General features: G+C 35.9%; 1 protein-coding gene across 3 annotated transcripts in view; it reads left to right on the top strand.

The window, feature by feature from the left end:
- Window positions 1-12,478, top strand: part of PPP3CC (protein phosphatase 3 catalytic subunit gamma) — a 99,914-nt gene that overhangs the window by 67,280 nt on the left and 20,156 nt on the right. For all 3 annotated transcript variants that reach the window (XM_042983277.1, XM_042983278.1, XM_015542788.2), the window contains exons 7-10: window positions 3,608-3,685; window positions 3,772-3,866; window positions 7,593-7,718; window positions 8,448-8,519. In XM_042983277.1, the coding sequence (XP_042839211.1) occupies window positions 3,608-3,685; window positions 3,772-3,866; window positions 7,593-7,718; window positions 8,448-8,519 (371 nt within the window). The remainder of the gene's footprint in view (window positions 1-3,607; window positions 3,686-3,771; window positions 3,867-7,592; window positions 7,719-8,447; window positions 8,520-12,478) is intronic.

Raw genomic sequence — 12,478 nt, 5'->3', positions numbered from 1 at the left:
CATTTAGTGCAACATTTTTCACATTTTTTGTTGGCAATTTTGCTGTGTAAAATGGCCCCCAAGCATAGTGCTTAAGTGCTATCTGGTATTTCTATGTGTAAGAAGGCTGTGATGTGCCTTGCAGAGAAAATACGTGTATGTTATATAAACCTAATTCAGGAATGATTTGTGACATTGTTGTCCGTGAGTTCCATGTTAATGAATCAACAGTATGTATTAAATAAGATGTCCTTAAACAGAAACACACATAAAACAAGGTTATGTATTGATTGATTAATGAAAATGTGACCAGAGGCTCCAGGACCCTAACTATGTATTTTCTCTAGGAGCAGTGGTTCAGTTTTGACTAATTCCATTTTTGCAACAACTTTATAGAACATAGCTACTGCAAATAACAAGAATCAACTACATAAATGTGCAAATGTGTAAAATGTATGTACAGCTGACCCTTGAACACGATGCATTTAAACTATGCAGGTCCACTTACACATGGATTTTTTTTTTAAGTTTAGTTACTTATTTTAAGAGAGAGAGGGTGGGTGAGAGGCAGAGAGAAAGGGAGAGAGAGAGAATCCCAAGCAGGTTCTACACTGTCATCACAGAGATCGTGAGAGCCATGAGATTATGACCTGAGCTGAAATCAAGAGTCAGATGCTTAACCAACTGAGCCACCCAGGCGCCCCTACATGGATTCTTTATATAAATATAATACAGCACTATAAAAGTATTTTTTCTCCTTTATGATTAAAAAAAAATTTTTTTTAATGTTTATTCATTTTTTGAGAGACAGAGACAGTGTGAGTGGGGGAGGGGCAGAGAGAGAGGGAGACACAGAATCTGAAGCAGGCTTCAGGCTCTGAGCTGTCAGCACAGAGCCTGACATGGGGCTCGAACTCATGGACCATGAGATCATGACTTGAGCCAAAGTCAAATATTCAACTGGCGGAGGCACCCAGGCACCCCCTTCCGTATGATTTTCTTAAGAACATTTTATTTTCTCCAGCTTATTTTAGTATAAGAATACAGTATATGATACATATAACATACAGAATATCTGTCAGTTGACTGTTACGGGTAATACTTCTGGTCAGCAGGCCAGTAATTAAATTTTGGGGGAGTCAAAACTTATATACATGAGGGGTGCCTTGCTGGCTCAGTAAGCCTGCAACTCTTGATCTCAGGGTTGTGAGTTCAGGCCCCACATTGGGCATGGCGCCTACTTCAAAAGAGTAATACATGTGAAAAAAGGTTATACGGTTACACAGTTATAAAAAGTTACACAGATTTTTGACTGTGCAGGGAGTTGGCACTCCCTACATTATTCAGGGGTCAATGGTTCAAGGTTATTCATTGCTGTATTATTATCTTTTTAAATGTTTATTTATTTTGAAAGAGCATGAGTAGAGGAGGGACAGAGAGAGAGAATCCCAGGCAAGCTCCATGCTGTTAATTTTGACACTTAAGCCAGACACTTAACCAACTGAGCCACCCAGGCGCCCCTCACTGCTCTATTATTTATGATAAAAGATTTAAAACAATCTAGATGTTCAGTAGAAGACTAGTTAAGTACCTTGTGGTACATTCAGACAATGGAATGTGCCAGACTATACAGTGAAGCTGTTTTTAAAAAAGAAAAAAAAAAACACCTTTGTACACTGATACAAAATCCTGGCATACTTCGTTTTATTGCACTTTGCTATATTGTACTTCATAGATACTGAGTTTTTTTACACATTGAAGGTTGGGGCAATCCTGTGTTGAGCAGGTCTCTTGGTGTTATTTTTCCAAAAGCATTTGCTCATGTCATGTCCCTGTGTACATTTTGGTAATTCTCCCTATATTTCAAACTTTTTAAATTGTTATTATATTTGTTATGGTGATCTGTGATCAGTGATTAAAACCACTGAAATCTCAGATTATGGTTAGTATTTTTTGGCAATATTTTTAAATTAAGATATGTACGTTGTTTTTTAGACATAATGTTATTGCACACTCAATAGACTACAGTATAGTGTAAACGTAACTTTTTCATGCACTGGGAAACAAAAAAATTCATTTGACTCACTTTATTTTGATATTTGCTTTGTTGTGGTGGTATGGAACAGAACCAACTATATCTCCAAGGCATGCCTGTAGAACATCTTTTAAAGAGTACTCAAAGAAACTAGGAACACTGGTTGTTTCTAGGGTAGCTGGAAGCTAGATGTAGGAAGAAGGAAGGCATTTGGGGTGCCTAGCTGGCTCAGTTGATCTTGGGGTTGAGAGTTTGAGCCACATGTTGGGTGTAGAGATTACTAAAAATAAATAAGTAAATTTTAAAAAAACGAGAGAAGGGAGGTATTTCATTGTATAATCATTTGTATCTTTCAATTTTATACCAAATGAATGTACAATCTATTTTAAAAGTTAATATTTTCTAATGAGCATCATAAGAAACAAAGATTTAAACATAAAGTAAATAATTGGGGCACCTGAGTGGCTCAGTGGGTTAAGCATCCAACTCTTGGTCTCAGCTCATGATTCTTGGTCATGATCTCACAGTTTGTGGGTTCAGGCCTTGCACTGGGTTCTGTACTGCCAATGCTGAGCCTGCTTGGGATTCTGTCTCTCCCCCTCTCTCTCTGCCCTTCCCATGCTAGTGCGCTCTCTCTCTCTCTCTCTCTCTCTCTCTCAAAATAAATAATGATAAGGTAAATAATTAACACTTGGATAATTCCAGGATAATTTGGTATTTTCCAGTTCTTCCTATCAGGTATTTCTAAATGTAGAAAGATAACATTACTGAAAGAGAATGTTAGGAGCAGATGTAAATATCAGACCTTTCATTAGAATACGGTTGGGTGTAATATTTGTATTTACTCCTAAAATATTCCTGTATAATATTAATTTGGCATAGATATTACCTGTGAAGCCGTTAGTAGATTCTTTAACTTTTCAAACCATTTGACAGTTTGAAAATTGTATATTCAATTTTTAGCAACTAATAATCTTTCTCTGTCTCTCTTTCTCTCACACCACACATACACTCACTCTCTCTCTCTCTCTCTCTCTCCCTCTCCCTGGTACTTTTTTTTATATCAAGACACAAAGAAAAGTTTTGGTTTTGTATTATTATGGATTAAGACAAAAACAGTTAAAAGATAAGGGAGCTTTTTTTCTGTCGTAAGGTTATCTGTTACCTGTATATTTGATCTGGAATGAGTTATATTCATGAAGTAGAAAAACAGTGATGATTGCTAAGCCATAAATAAAGGTTCAGTGGTGGGGTGCCTGGGTGGCTCAGTCGGTTAAGCATCCAACTTCAGTTCAGGTCATAATCTTGAGGTTTGTGGGTTTGAGCCCTGCGCCAGGCTCTGTGCTGACAGCTCAGAGCTTGGAACCTGCTTCAGATTCTGTCTCCCTCTCTCTCTGCCCCTCCCCTGCTTGCTCTCTCTCTCTGTCTCTCAAATAAACGAACAATCAGACAAACAATAAAAGTCCAGTGGTATGTCAAAAACCTGCCTTTTTGAAACAAATTCAACTAATGTCATCTTGACTTTTCCCCTTCCTCCTATTAAAAAACAGTTGTTTTAGTTCTGGATTTATATTTTCTAATTTTCTATTCCAGTTACCCTGCAGTTTGTGAATTTTTGCAGAACAATAATTTGTTATCAATAATCAGAGCCCATGAAGCCCAAGATGCTGGGTAAGTTAGATTTATACTGTACCAGATATCACTGTGGAGTTTTTGCCTTTATTATTAAGACAGACGGACTGTTATTTCTCTTCCAGGTATCGAATGTACAGGAAGAGCCAAACAACAGGCTTTCCATCACTCATTACAATTTTCTCTGCCCCCAATTACCTAGATGTCTATAACAATAAAGGTAAAAGAGTCCAGCGATATTTGAGTTTGAATTTGTGAGTAAATGTGAGCTCTAGTTTAATCATATGTGTGTGTGGTTTTAAAACATATGTAAATTTTAAATAAAAAGAAAAGAGGTCTTAGTTGAAACAAAGGCCAAGAAACTTAGAATTTAGGCTACTGCTTGGTTTTCATTTCCTAAGGAGTATTGGGCTCTGTAAATAAATAATAGGTTTGATTTGTACTCCTGAATCAAAATATAAGACAAATAAATTACTTCAGGTTCAAGTTAGAATAGTCACCATAAATTACTAGTTTTGGTGAATTTATTTGTAACAGTACCTCAATAAAATGTCACTGTTTGGTGTTTTAATGTTTGTACATTATTAAGCTGTTTTTGGTTTTCTTGAGGAATGGTACAGGCAGAGTGAATACCATAAAAAATTAAGAAAAATCATTTTAGTCCAATCCCTGCCAGAAACTAGTAGTAACTTTAGGTCTGTCATGTAATTTTTCTAAACCTCAATTTCCCATATTAAAAAAGAGGATTAAATATAAATATGCCTTCAATCCAGAAGTTCTCATTCTAAGACTTTATCCTATTGAAATTTTTTCTTTTTAAGTATGCCCAATGTGGGCCTTGAACTCATGACCTTGAGATTGAGAGTCACATGCTCTATTGACTGAGCCAGCCAGGTGCCCTGAAATCTTCTTTTTCTTTCTTTTTTTTTTTTTTTTTTTTTAATTTTTTAAGATTCATAGTTTGTAAGTTTTGTAGCAGGGCAGACTTCCTCTGTAATATCCTCTGTAACATCCTCTGTAACTATTCTGTTGTTTATAAAGTATGACTATAAAATAATAGAACTTTAATACAAACATGCCAGAACGTATATATCCAAGTGAGTATTGTCCCTTCACAGTAGTTACCTTGGGAAGCTACACGCTTATTCCAACAATGCTGCCATTGTTCAAAACGTTTTTGGAACTCCTCTTTTGGCATTGCCTTCAGAATCTGCGACACATTCTTTTGATTATCCTCAGTGATGGGAAACCTTCGTCCTTTGAGGGTGGATTTGATTTTTGGAACAGCCAAAAGTTATTCGGAGTCAAGACTGGTGAATAAGGTGAGTGATCAAGCTAGATGGTACCATTTGGGGTCAGAAACAAGGTATGATTATAGGGTAATGAGACTGGTTTTTCTTGTGTTGCTTATAAAATGGGTCTGGAGGCAATTCCACAAGAGGAGTTCCAAAAATGTTTTGAGTAATGGCAGCATCTTTGGATTAAATATATGGTAAGGCAGCAAGGTGTATTGAAAAGAGCACTAATAAGCTGAGTCAGAAGATCTAGTGTAGCCCTGCTTCACTTTTCAGTCCACAGTAAACATGACACTTAATTTCACATTAATAAGATATTTAACTTCTCTGAGCCTCAGTGTATCTTTAAAATACCTGCCATATAGGGTTGTTGAAGATAGGTTGGAATAATAAAAATAAATATTAAAAAGCATCCATGAAACTCTACATTGCTGTAATACTATAACATTTTACAGTTGTGCCTCGTATGACTATGTCAAAGGACCACACTCATCTCATATATAAGGTCTGGTGTGTTTGTAGTTGGTGGTTTCTTAAGTCTCATTACTTTATAGTCATACCTTGTATATGCAGGTGGGGAGTCAAGTTTAAAAGCAGTCCACAGTATACTCACTACATAACCTGAGCCTGTGTAAAGGGAAACTATGGAATGGCACATCTCATTTCAATCTGATTTGAATCAGTCATCTCAGTGTGTCCTTCAGTGGCTTCCTATTCATTTTTAAAAACACTTCTTTGGCTTAAGTTCTCCCCCAGCCGTATAGTTCTTTACATCTCGTCATTCTTTTCTGAGTCTTAGCTACCTAGCCACAACACTCAGCTTCTCCCTAACTCCATTGTTTCTTATTTCCTTCTTCCTAATATGCCCAATATATTAGAGACTCAGTTTTTTTCTTGTTTCTTCCATTGTGAATGGTGTGTGTTGCTTGTGTTGGTAACTTCTTCAAGGACACTTAGTGGCTATAGTCCTCATATTTGTGATGAAGACTGTCCCTTCTCCCTTTTTAGACCTCAGCTGGTAAGTGTGTCTCTTGACTGAACGGTGGATTTATTGGTGTGCTCAACTAAAACGTGCCACCCAAAACAGCAGTCATTTTACTGACTCACTGAACACCAGCTCATTTTTGGCCCATTCTAACCTGGTATTGATCTTGATTATTCCTTTAGCAAACTTTTAAAGTCACAGTCCAGTTTACTGGAATTTTCTGTTGACTTTGATATAACTGGTAACTTTATCTTGAAACATTCTTATTTTCCTTGCTTTTTCTCACATTTTCTTTTTTTGGAAAAAGAAAATGTGGCATCTGAACCAATGTCTGCTGGTACTCAATTACTCTCCACAGAAGTACTTCTTTTCTTGAAAGACAAGACCACTTGTCTTGCAAGACAAGTCACTTCCCCTTTTCTTTTTCTCTCTCTTCTTCTGTTGCTTTTCTTTCTTGCATATTGGTACCAACAAGCAATTCTTAGTTCCAATGATTATGTGAAAGATCCTTAAGTCATAATTTTTGAAGATTTCTATCCCTATTTTTTTGTTTCCACTGGAAACGTACACAAAAACAATTTTTTTTATCCTTTCATTTATAATTATCCACTGTAAAGACCCACCTTTCACCTCTTTTTTCCTGTGTAGATTGAGGGAATTATTGAGTAAAATATGTGCATAATAAAATACATATACATGAAAACATTGTATCTAGTGGCAGGTTTTTAAGAGCAGGCAATCTTACTTTCATGTATTTTCTTCATGATGTACATTTTAGACAGCCAGTAACTTACATTTTGAGCACACTAGGCAATCATTTAATAAGCAAAGAAACGGGAACCAGGGAATGACCTGTATCTCATTTCTGGAGTACTTCATACCCGATTCTATTTATGATCACAATAAGAGTAAAGAGAATAATGCAAACAACATCACAGTACTTTTGCTCATGGTGAAGTCCAAGAAATTGGATTTCAAAACTTTTAAAATATAAAGAAAATGAGTTTGGTACCAAAGTATGTGTACAAATAAATAAACTGGTTAATTTAAACATTTATACAGTGCTAGCAATATACTGGCTGTGTATAGGGGAGATGGCTGTTTTAATCCTCTTTATATATGTAGATTATTTAATCTACTTTTGAGCCTTGTAAATTGCTCTAAGTTTACCATCTGTATCCCCCACTGTGAATTGATAATTGCTATGCTATAAACTCCCAGAGTTTATAAAATCTTTGGCTCTGGATAATGACTAGCAAAATAGGCTGTGTTCATTTAATGAAAAATGTTTGCCTTCAAAAGAGAGCTGTAATTGTAACCATTTGGCCTATAAAGGGAAATTATGACAACATTTTTCTAATGTGGAACCTGAGATTTCTATACATGGTTACTGTGCAGTGGCCCTTTGAAGTTTCAGAGCTCAGTTTCTTTTGTACTTTTATTATATGGGATCTTCAGATAACTTTGTTCCTTGGGGTAATTCTTAAAAGAATGAGGTGTATAAAATGCTTTAAGATTTTCCATCTGCTCTTAAATACCGAGGCCTGAATTTACAAATGGAGAGTAAGTTCCTGAATTCTGTTTAGTAGGTATGCAGCTGTATGAAGCATGCCAGTTGCTGTGTCATGTTCCTCTGTGCCAGATTCTCTTGCTTTTTCCTTTTTAGCTGCTGTGTTAAAATATGAAAACAATGTCATGAATATCAGGCAGTTTAACTGTTCTCCACACCCCTACTGGCTTCCAAACTTTATGGATGTTTTCACGTGGTCTTTGCCTTTTGTTGGGGAAAAAGGTAAGGAACTAAAGCATCTGGGCTATCAGTTGTCTTAATTAGTGATGGAGTACACTTTTATATTTGCATGAGTCTCCTGATGGTTCAGAAATGTTTTTCTTAAAGTTATAAGAAGTATTTTCGAATTTTCTTTGTTCTCTACAAAGGTTTTTAAATGGTACTTGGTTTTTAAGTTAAAGTTCTAGTCGATTATATTCTTCTTATTGTAAATATCAACTTAAAATAGCTATCCTACTGTGATCAAGATGTTAAAATAACATAAGTCACTACACCATTCCTTCAGGGATTTCTTCAGTGGTAAAGATATTTAAAAAGAAAATACTGTCCTTAGAATTTCATTTGTGCACCTATACAAATAAGCTATGCAAATATAAAATAAGTCTGTTGGACATAGACATGGTGGCTTAACTTCTTTGTAAAATGGGAAGAAATCTTTTCATGTACATATCAGTGAGGAAGAGGTTCTGGACAGCAGTCTCATGAAATCAAGTAATTAATGCAATAGAATCATCAAGACCGAACTTTCATCAAAGCAAGTAACTTCCCCAAATTCTATATAAACCCGAAGGTCTAGATTTAATGCTACTCTTTATGAATACTCTTAGTAGCATAATGACAAATCATTTTTGTCTATGTTTATTTAACATGTATGTTTAGACAGCCACATCATTATAGAGAAAGTACCTTAATAATTGTATAAATTTTGGGTTATTTTGTCTTATTGTATAGTCACAGAGATGCTGGTTAATGTCCTCAACATATGCTCTGATGATGAATTGATTTCCGAAGATGAAATTGAAGGTAAACTTGCCTTTTTCTCATTTGAACTAGAAATGAAGAAGTTTGGTTTTGGTTTTAGTTCGTTTTGAATAATTTTTTTGACTTATTAAAAAAGAATTATGTTCGTTCCAGAAAAATTAAATTTGAAAAATACAGGAAACCGTAAGTAAGAACAAAAAAGTTACCTATAATCCTGCCATCTCATAGATATCCACTGTTCACATCTTGATGTGATATTGTGTTACCTGTCTTTTATCTTTGCATATATTTTCCCATTTTTTCTTTTTAACAAAAATGAGGTCATATAATAGTATCACAAACATTTATAGTTATTTATTTTGAGAGAGAGAGAGAGACAGTGCAAGCAGGGGAGGGACAGAAAGAGGGGAGAGAGAGAATCCTAAGCAGGCTTTGCACTGGACATTCAGAGAGCCCAATGTGGGGCTTGAACTCACAAACCATGAGATCATGACCCGAGCTAAAATCAAGAGTCAAGATGCATAACCAACTGAGCCACCCAGGTGCCCCTATAGTTTTTTTGTAGACTAATTTTTAACAGTTATATAGTTGTCCTTGTTGATAAATTTTTGTTTTAATCAGTCCCCTGCTGTTGGATGTTGGATTTTTCCAACATTTTTGTTTTAAAACCCCACAGTTTGGAAAATTCTCAAAGATAAATCTTTATACATTCTGTCAACAACCACTATTCATCACATGCCTAATATATGGCAAGTACTGTTTGGGTCCTTGCATACAGTAAACTTATATTCTAGTGGAAGAAAGAGAAACAATAGATAAGTGCAAGTCAGATGTTGATATATGGTATGAAAGAAAGGAAGCAATATTAGGATGTTGAGAATAACATTTTCTTGATTATTTTCATAGGATAAATTTCTAGAAATCATAATTTAAATCAGATACAGATAACCTCTAGAAAGGTTGTACTAGGTTATATTTTTTGTGTGTGATGCATAGTTCATAGTGCTCTCTCCAATTATAGTTTTTATAATCTGGTGCTTTTTATATTTTAATTTGTATTTTTATGATGACTAATGAACATTTTTTGTTGTATTTGTTGACCATATATGTTTTTCTTTTGTGAATTTGTCAATGCATACCTTTTGCCCATTTTCCTACTGGGTTATGTGCACATTTTTTTGTTTTTTGCTTTGCTTATTGGCCTGTGGGCGTGAGGGATCTTTATGTAGTAACATTTTGTTATATATGTAGCCATGTATTTTTTTCCTAGGGTGTTGTGAGAAGTTTGATTTTAAATATATATTTGTTAATGTTTATTTATTTTGAGAGAGACAGAGACAGAATGTGAGCAGGGTAGGGGCAGAGAGAGGGAGACACAGAATCTAAAGCAGGCTCCAGGCTCTGAGCTGTCAGCACAGAGCCCATCGTGGGGCTCGAACTCACAAACCGCGAGATCATGACCTGAGCCGAAGTTGGACGCTCAACCCGGATGCTTAACTGACTGAGCCACGCAGGCGCCCCGAGGGTTGATTTTAAAGTTAGGTCCCAACTTATCTGAGAATGCAGAAGATTTTGGAAAGATGGTGGTACCTGAGTTCAAAACTCTGGCTGTCTCGTTTTCCAAGCTGTGTGCTAAAGTGATTCACTCAACTGTTAGGATAAATTATCTACGTCGGGGAAAGCCTAGCCTACTTTGGGCAGATAGAGTCTTAAACGTATTTATGTTTTAGATTCCACAGTGAAGGTGAGGAGCAGATGGAGCGTAGCTTGTGAGTAACTTTATGTAAGATAAGAGATCACTAGAAGGAACCAATTCTTTGTGAGGGAAGAGTACAGACAAGGAAAATTAAAACGAAATAAAGAATTTAAGTTGGAGGAAGAGGAAGAAATAGATCTAGTAGAATTTATATTCAAATTTAAGTGGACATGGAAGTTATTGTGAACTCTATTATATGTATTAAGAAAGGATTCTTGATGATCATAAAGGTATGCTTATAAAATTATGCCAAAAATTGCATATATATATATATATAAAAGGATTGCAAATATATATATATTACAAAATTGCAAATATATATATTAAAGAATTGTTATAATAGCAACAGATTCAAAGCAATCTAAATGTCCCTCAGTGGAGAGGTGGGTAATTCAATTATGATATATCCATATGATTGATTCTCTACATAGAATATTATTTTCTTCATGCAAACCTCCTTTGTCCCATTCTCTTCTAGTCAGCTCTTATTCAGCTTATTGTAACATCCTCATGGAAGACATTTCTGACCTCCCTGACTAGATCCAATACCCCTGTCAGGCTGTCTCATATCAACCTGTACCTCTCCTTAGCATTTGATAGAGTTGTAATTTTGCGTTTATTTATATTATTGTAAGATTAATATATTTTACTCCCACTCAACTGTCAATTCCCTGAATGCTGGGACACAATTGGTTTTTGGTTTTAGGGTTTACCAGTATAGCCCTAAAGCCAAGTGTAGTGCAGTGAGCATGGTAAAGTAAATATTTGTTGAGTTAGATTCAGTGATATGAAGGGCAACTATTAAAAAAAGAATGGAGTAAGGCTATCAGTGCTAATATGGAAAATTTATTAGATATTCTGTTAAGTGCAAGAGTGAATGAATAGAATCCTGTCATTCTCATTTTTTACAGGGTGTAAAGATATCAGCTGATACATGCTTTTTAATTTTTTTTCTGAAAGGAAACAAAGAATAACCATCTAGATTATAATGGTGAATTGAACACACCTCTAATTCCATTCCTTCCTGAAACCACACTAAAACCACAATACAATTTTGGTTTTATTTAAGTGATATAAATTAAGGATTTCCACTTTAGTAATATCAGACTAGATAGTGTAAATCAACCCTGACTTAAGATCACTGCAAAAGCTACACACAGGATTGTAAAATTTGCTTTAAAGGCGTTCAGAAAGCTAACAAAGTAAAATAATTACCAAGTTGAGATCTGGAAAAAGGCATAAATCCAGAGAGGTAAAACCAACATTTGGGACTATTTGTCTCCTGGAGATAATGAATTTCAAAAGAGAGGGTAAGAGGTTGAGCAGCCCTCTTGATAGAAGCTAAAAAGTTAGGGCTCATGGCTTGCTAAGGATGATGTGAGTGCTGGTAAGTTTCTCCTCATTGGTTTGGGATCCCAGAAGGTCGCATCCATGTAAGTAAAGGTAAGGGTGAACTGGAAATAGAACAGCCCTCAAAGGGACTACAGTTTACCTTCAAATCATTTCAATCCACGAAATTTAAATAAAGTAGCTGCAGGCGCCTGGCAAAAGCAAACCTCTCTAGGCTAAGATAACATCATGTAGGACCTTAAATTCCTACAAATAGCCTTTCAAATATAATACGTGGCTCACAACCAAAATAACTAGGCATATGAGGAGATAGAACAACATGAATGAGAACCAGCAGAAACAGCAAAAAATAAAAACAGATGCCAGATTCTCCAGACATTGGCTTTATCAGACTGAACTTTAAAATAGCTATGCTAGGGGCTCCTGGGTGGCTCTGTCGGTTGAGTGTCCGACTTAGGCTCAGGTCATGATCTCATGGTTCTTGGGTTCAAGTCCCACATTGGGCTGTCTGCTGTCAGTGAGAAGCCTGCTTTGGATCCTCTGTCCCCAAACCCCCTGCACCTCTCCTGCCTGCTCGCTCTCTCTCTCTCAAAAGTAAATAAAATAAAAAACATTTAAAATAAAGTAACTGTGCTAAAAACAAAACCAAAACAATGATTACTGTATTCAAGATCATAAAAAACTAGGTTGAAGGGGCACCTGGTCAAGCATCAGACTTCAGCTCAGGTCACAATCTCACAGTTTGTGATTTTGACCCCTGCATCAGGCTCTGCACTGACAGTGCAGAGCTTAGTTGGGATATTCTCTCTCTCTCTCTCTCTCTCTCTCTCTCTCTCTCTCTGCCCCTCCTCAACCTGTGCTTTCTTTCTCTCTCAAAATAAGTAAATAAACTTAA

The sequence above is a fragment of the Panthera tigris genome, chromosome B1 (assembly GCF_018350195.1).
Source record: "Panthera tigris isolate Pti1 chromosome B1, P.tigris_Pti1_mat1.1, whole genome shotgun sequence".
Lineage (NCBI taxonomy): Eukaryota > Metazoa > Chordata > Mammalia > Carnivora > Felidae > Panthera > Panthera tigris.
This window is presented reverse-complemented; position numbering and strand designations above follow the sequence as displayed.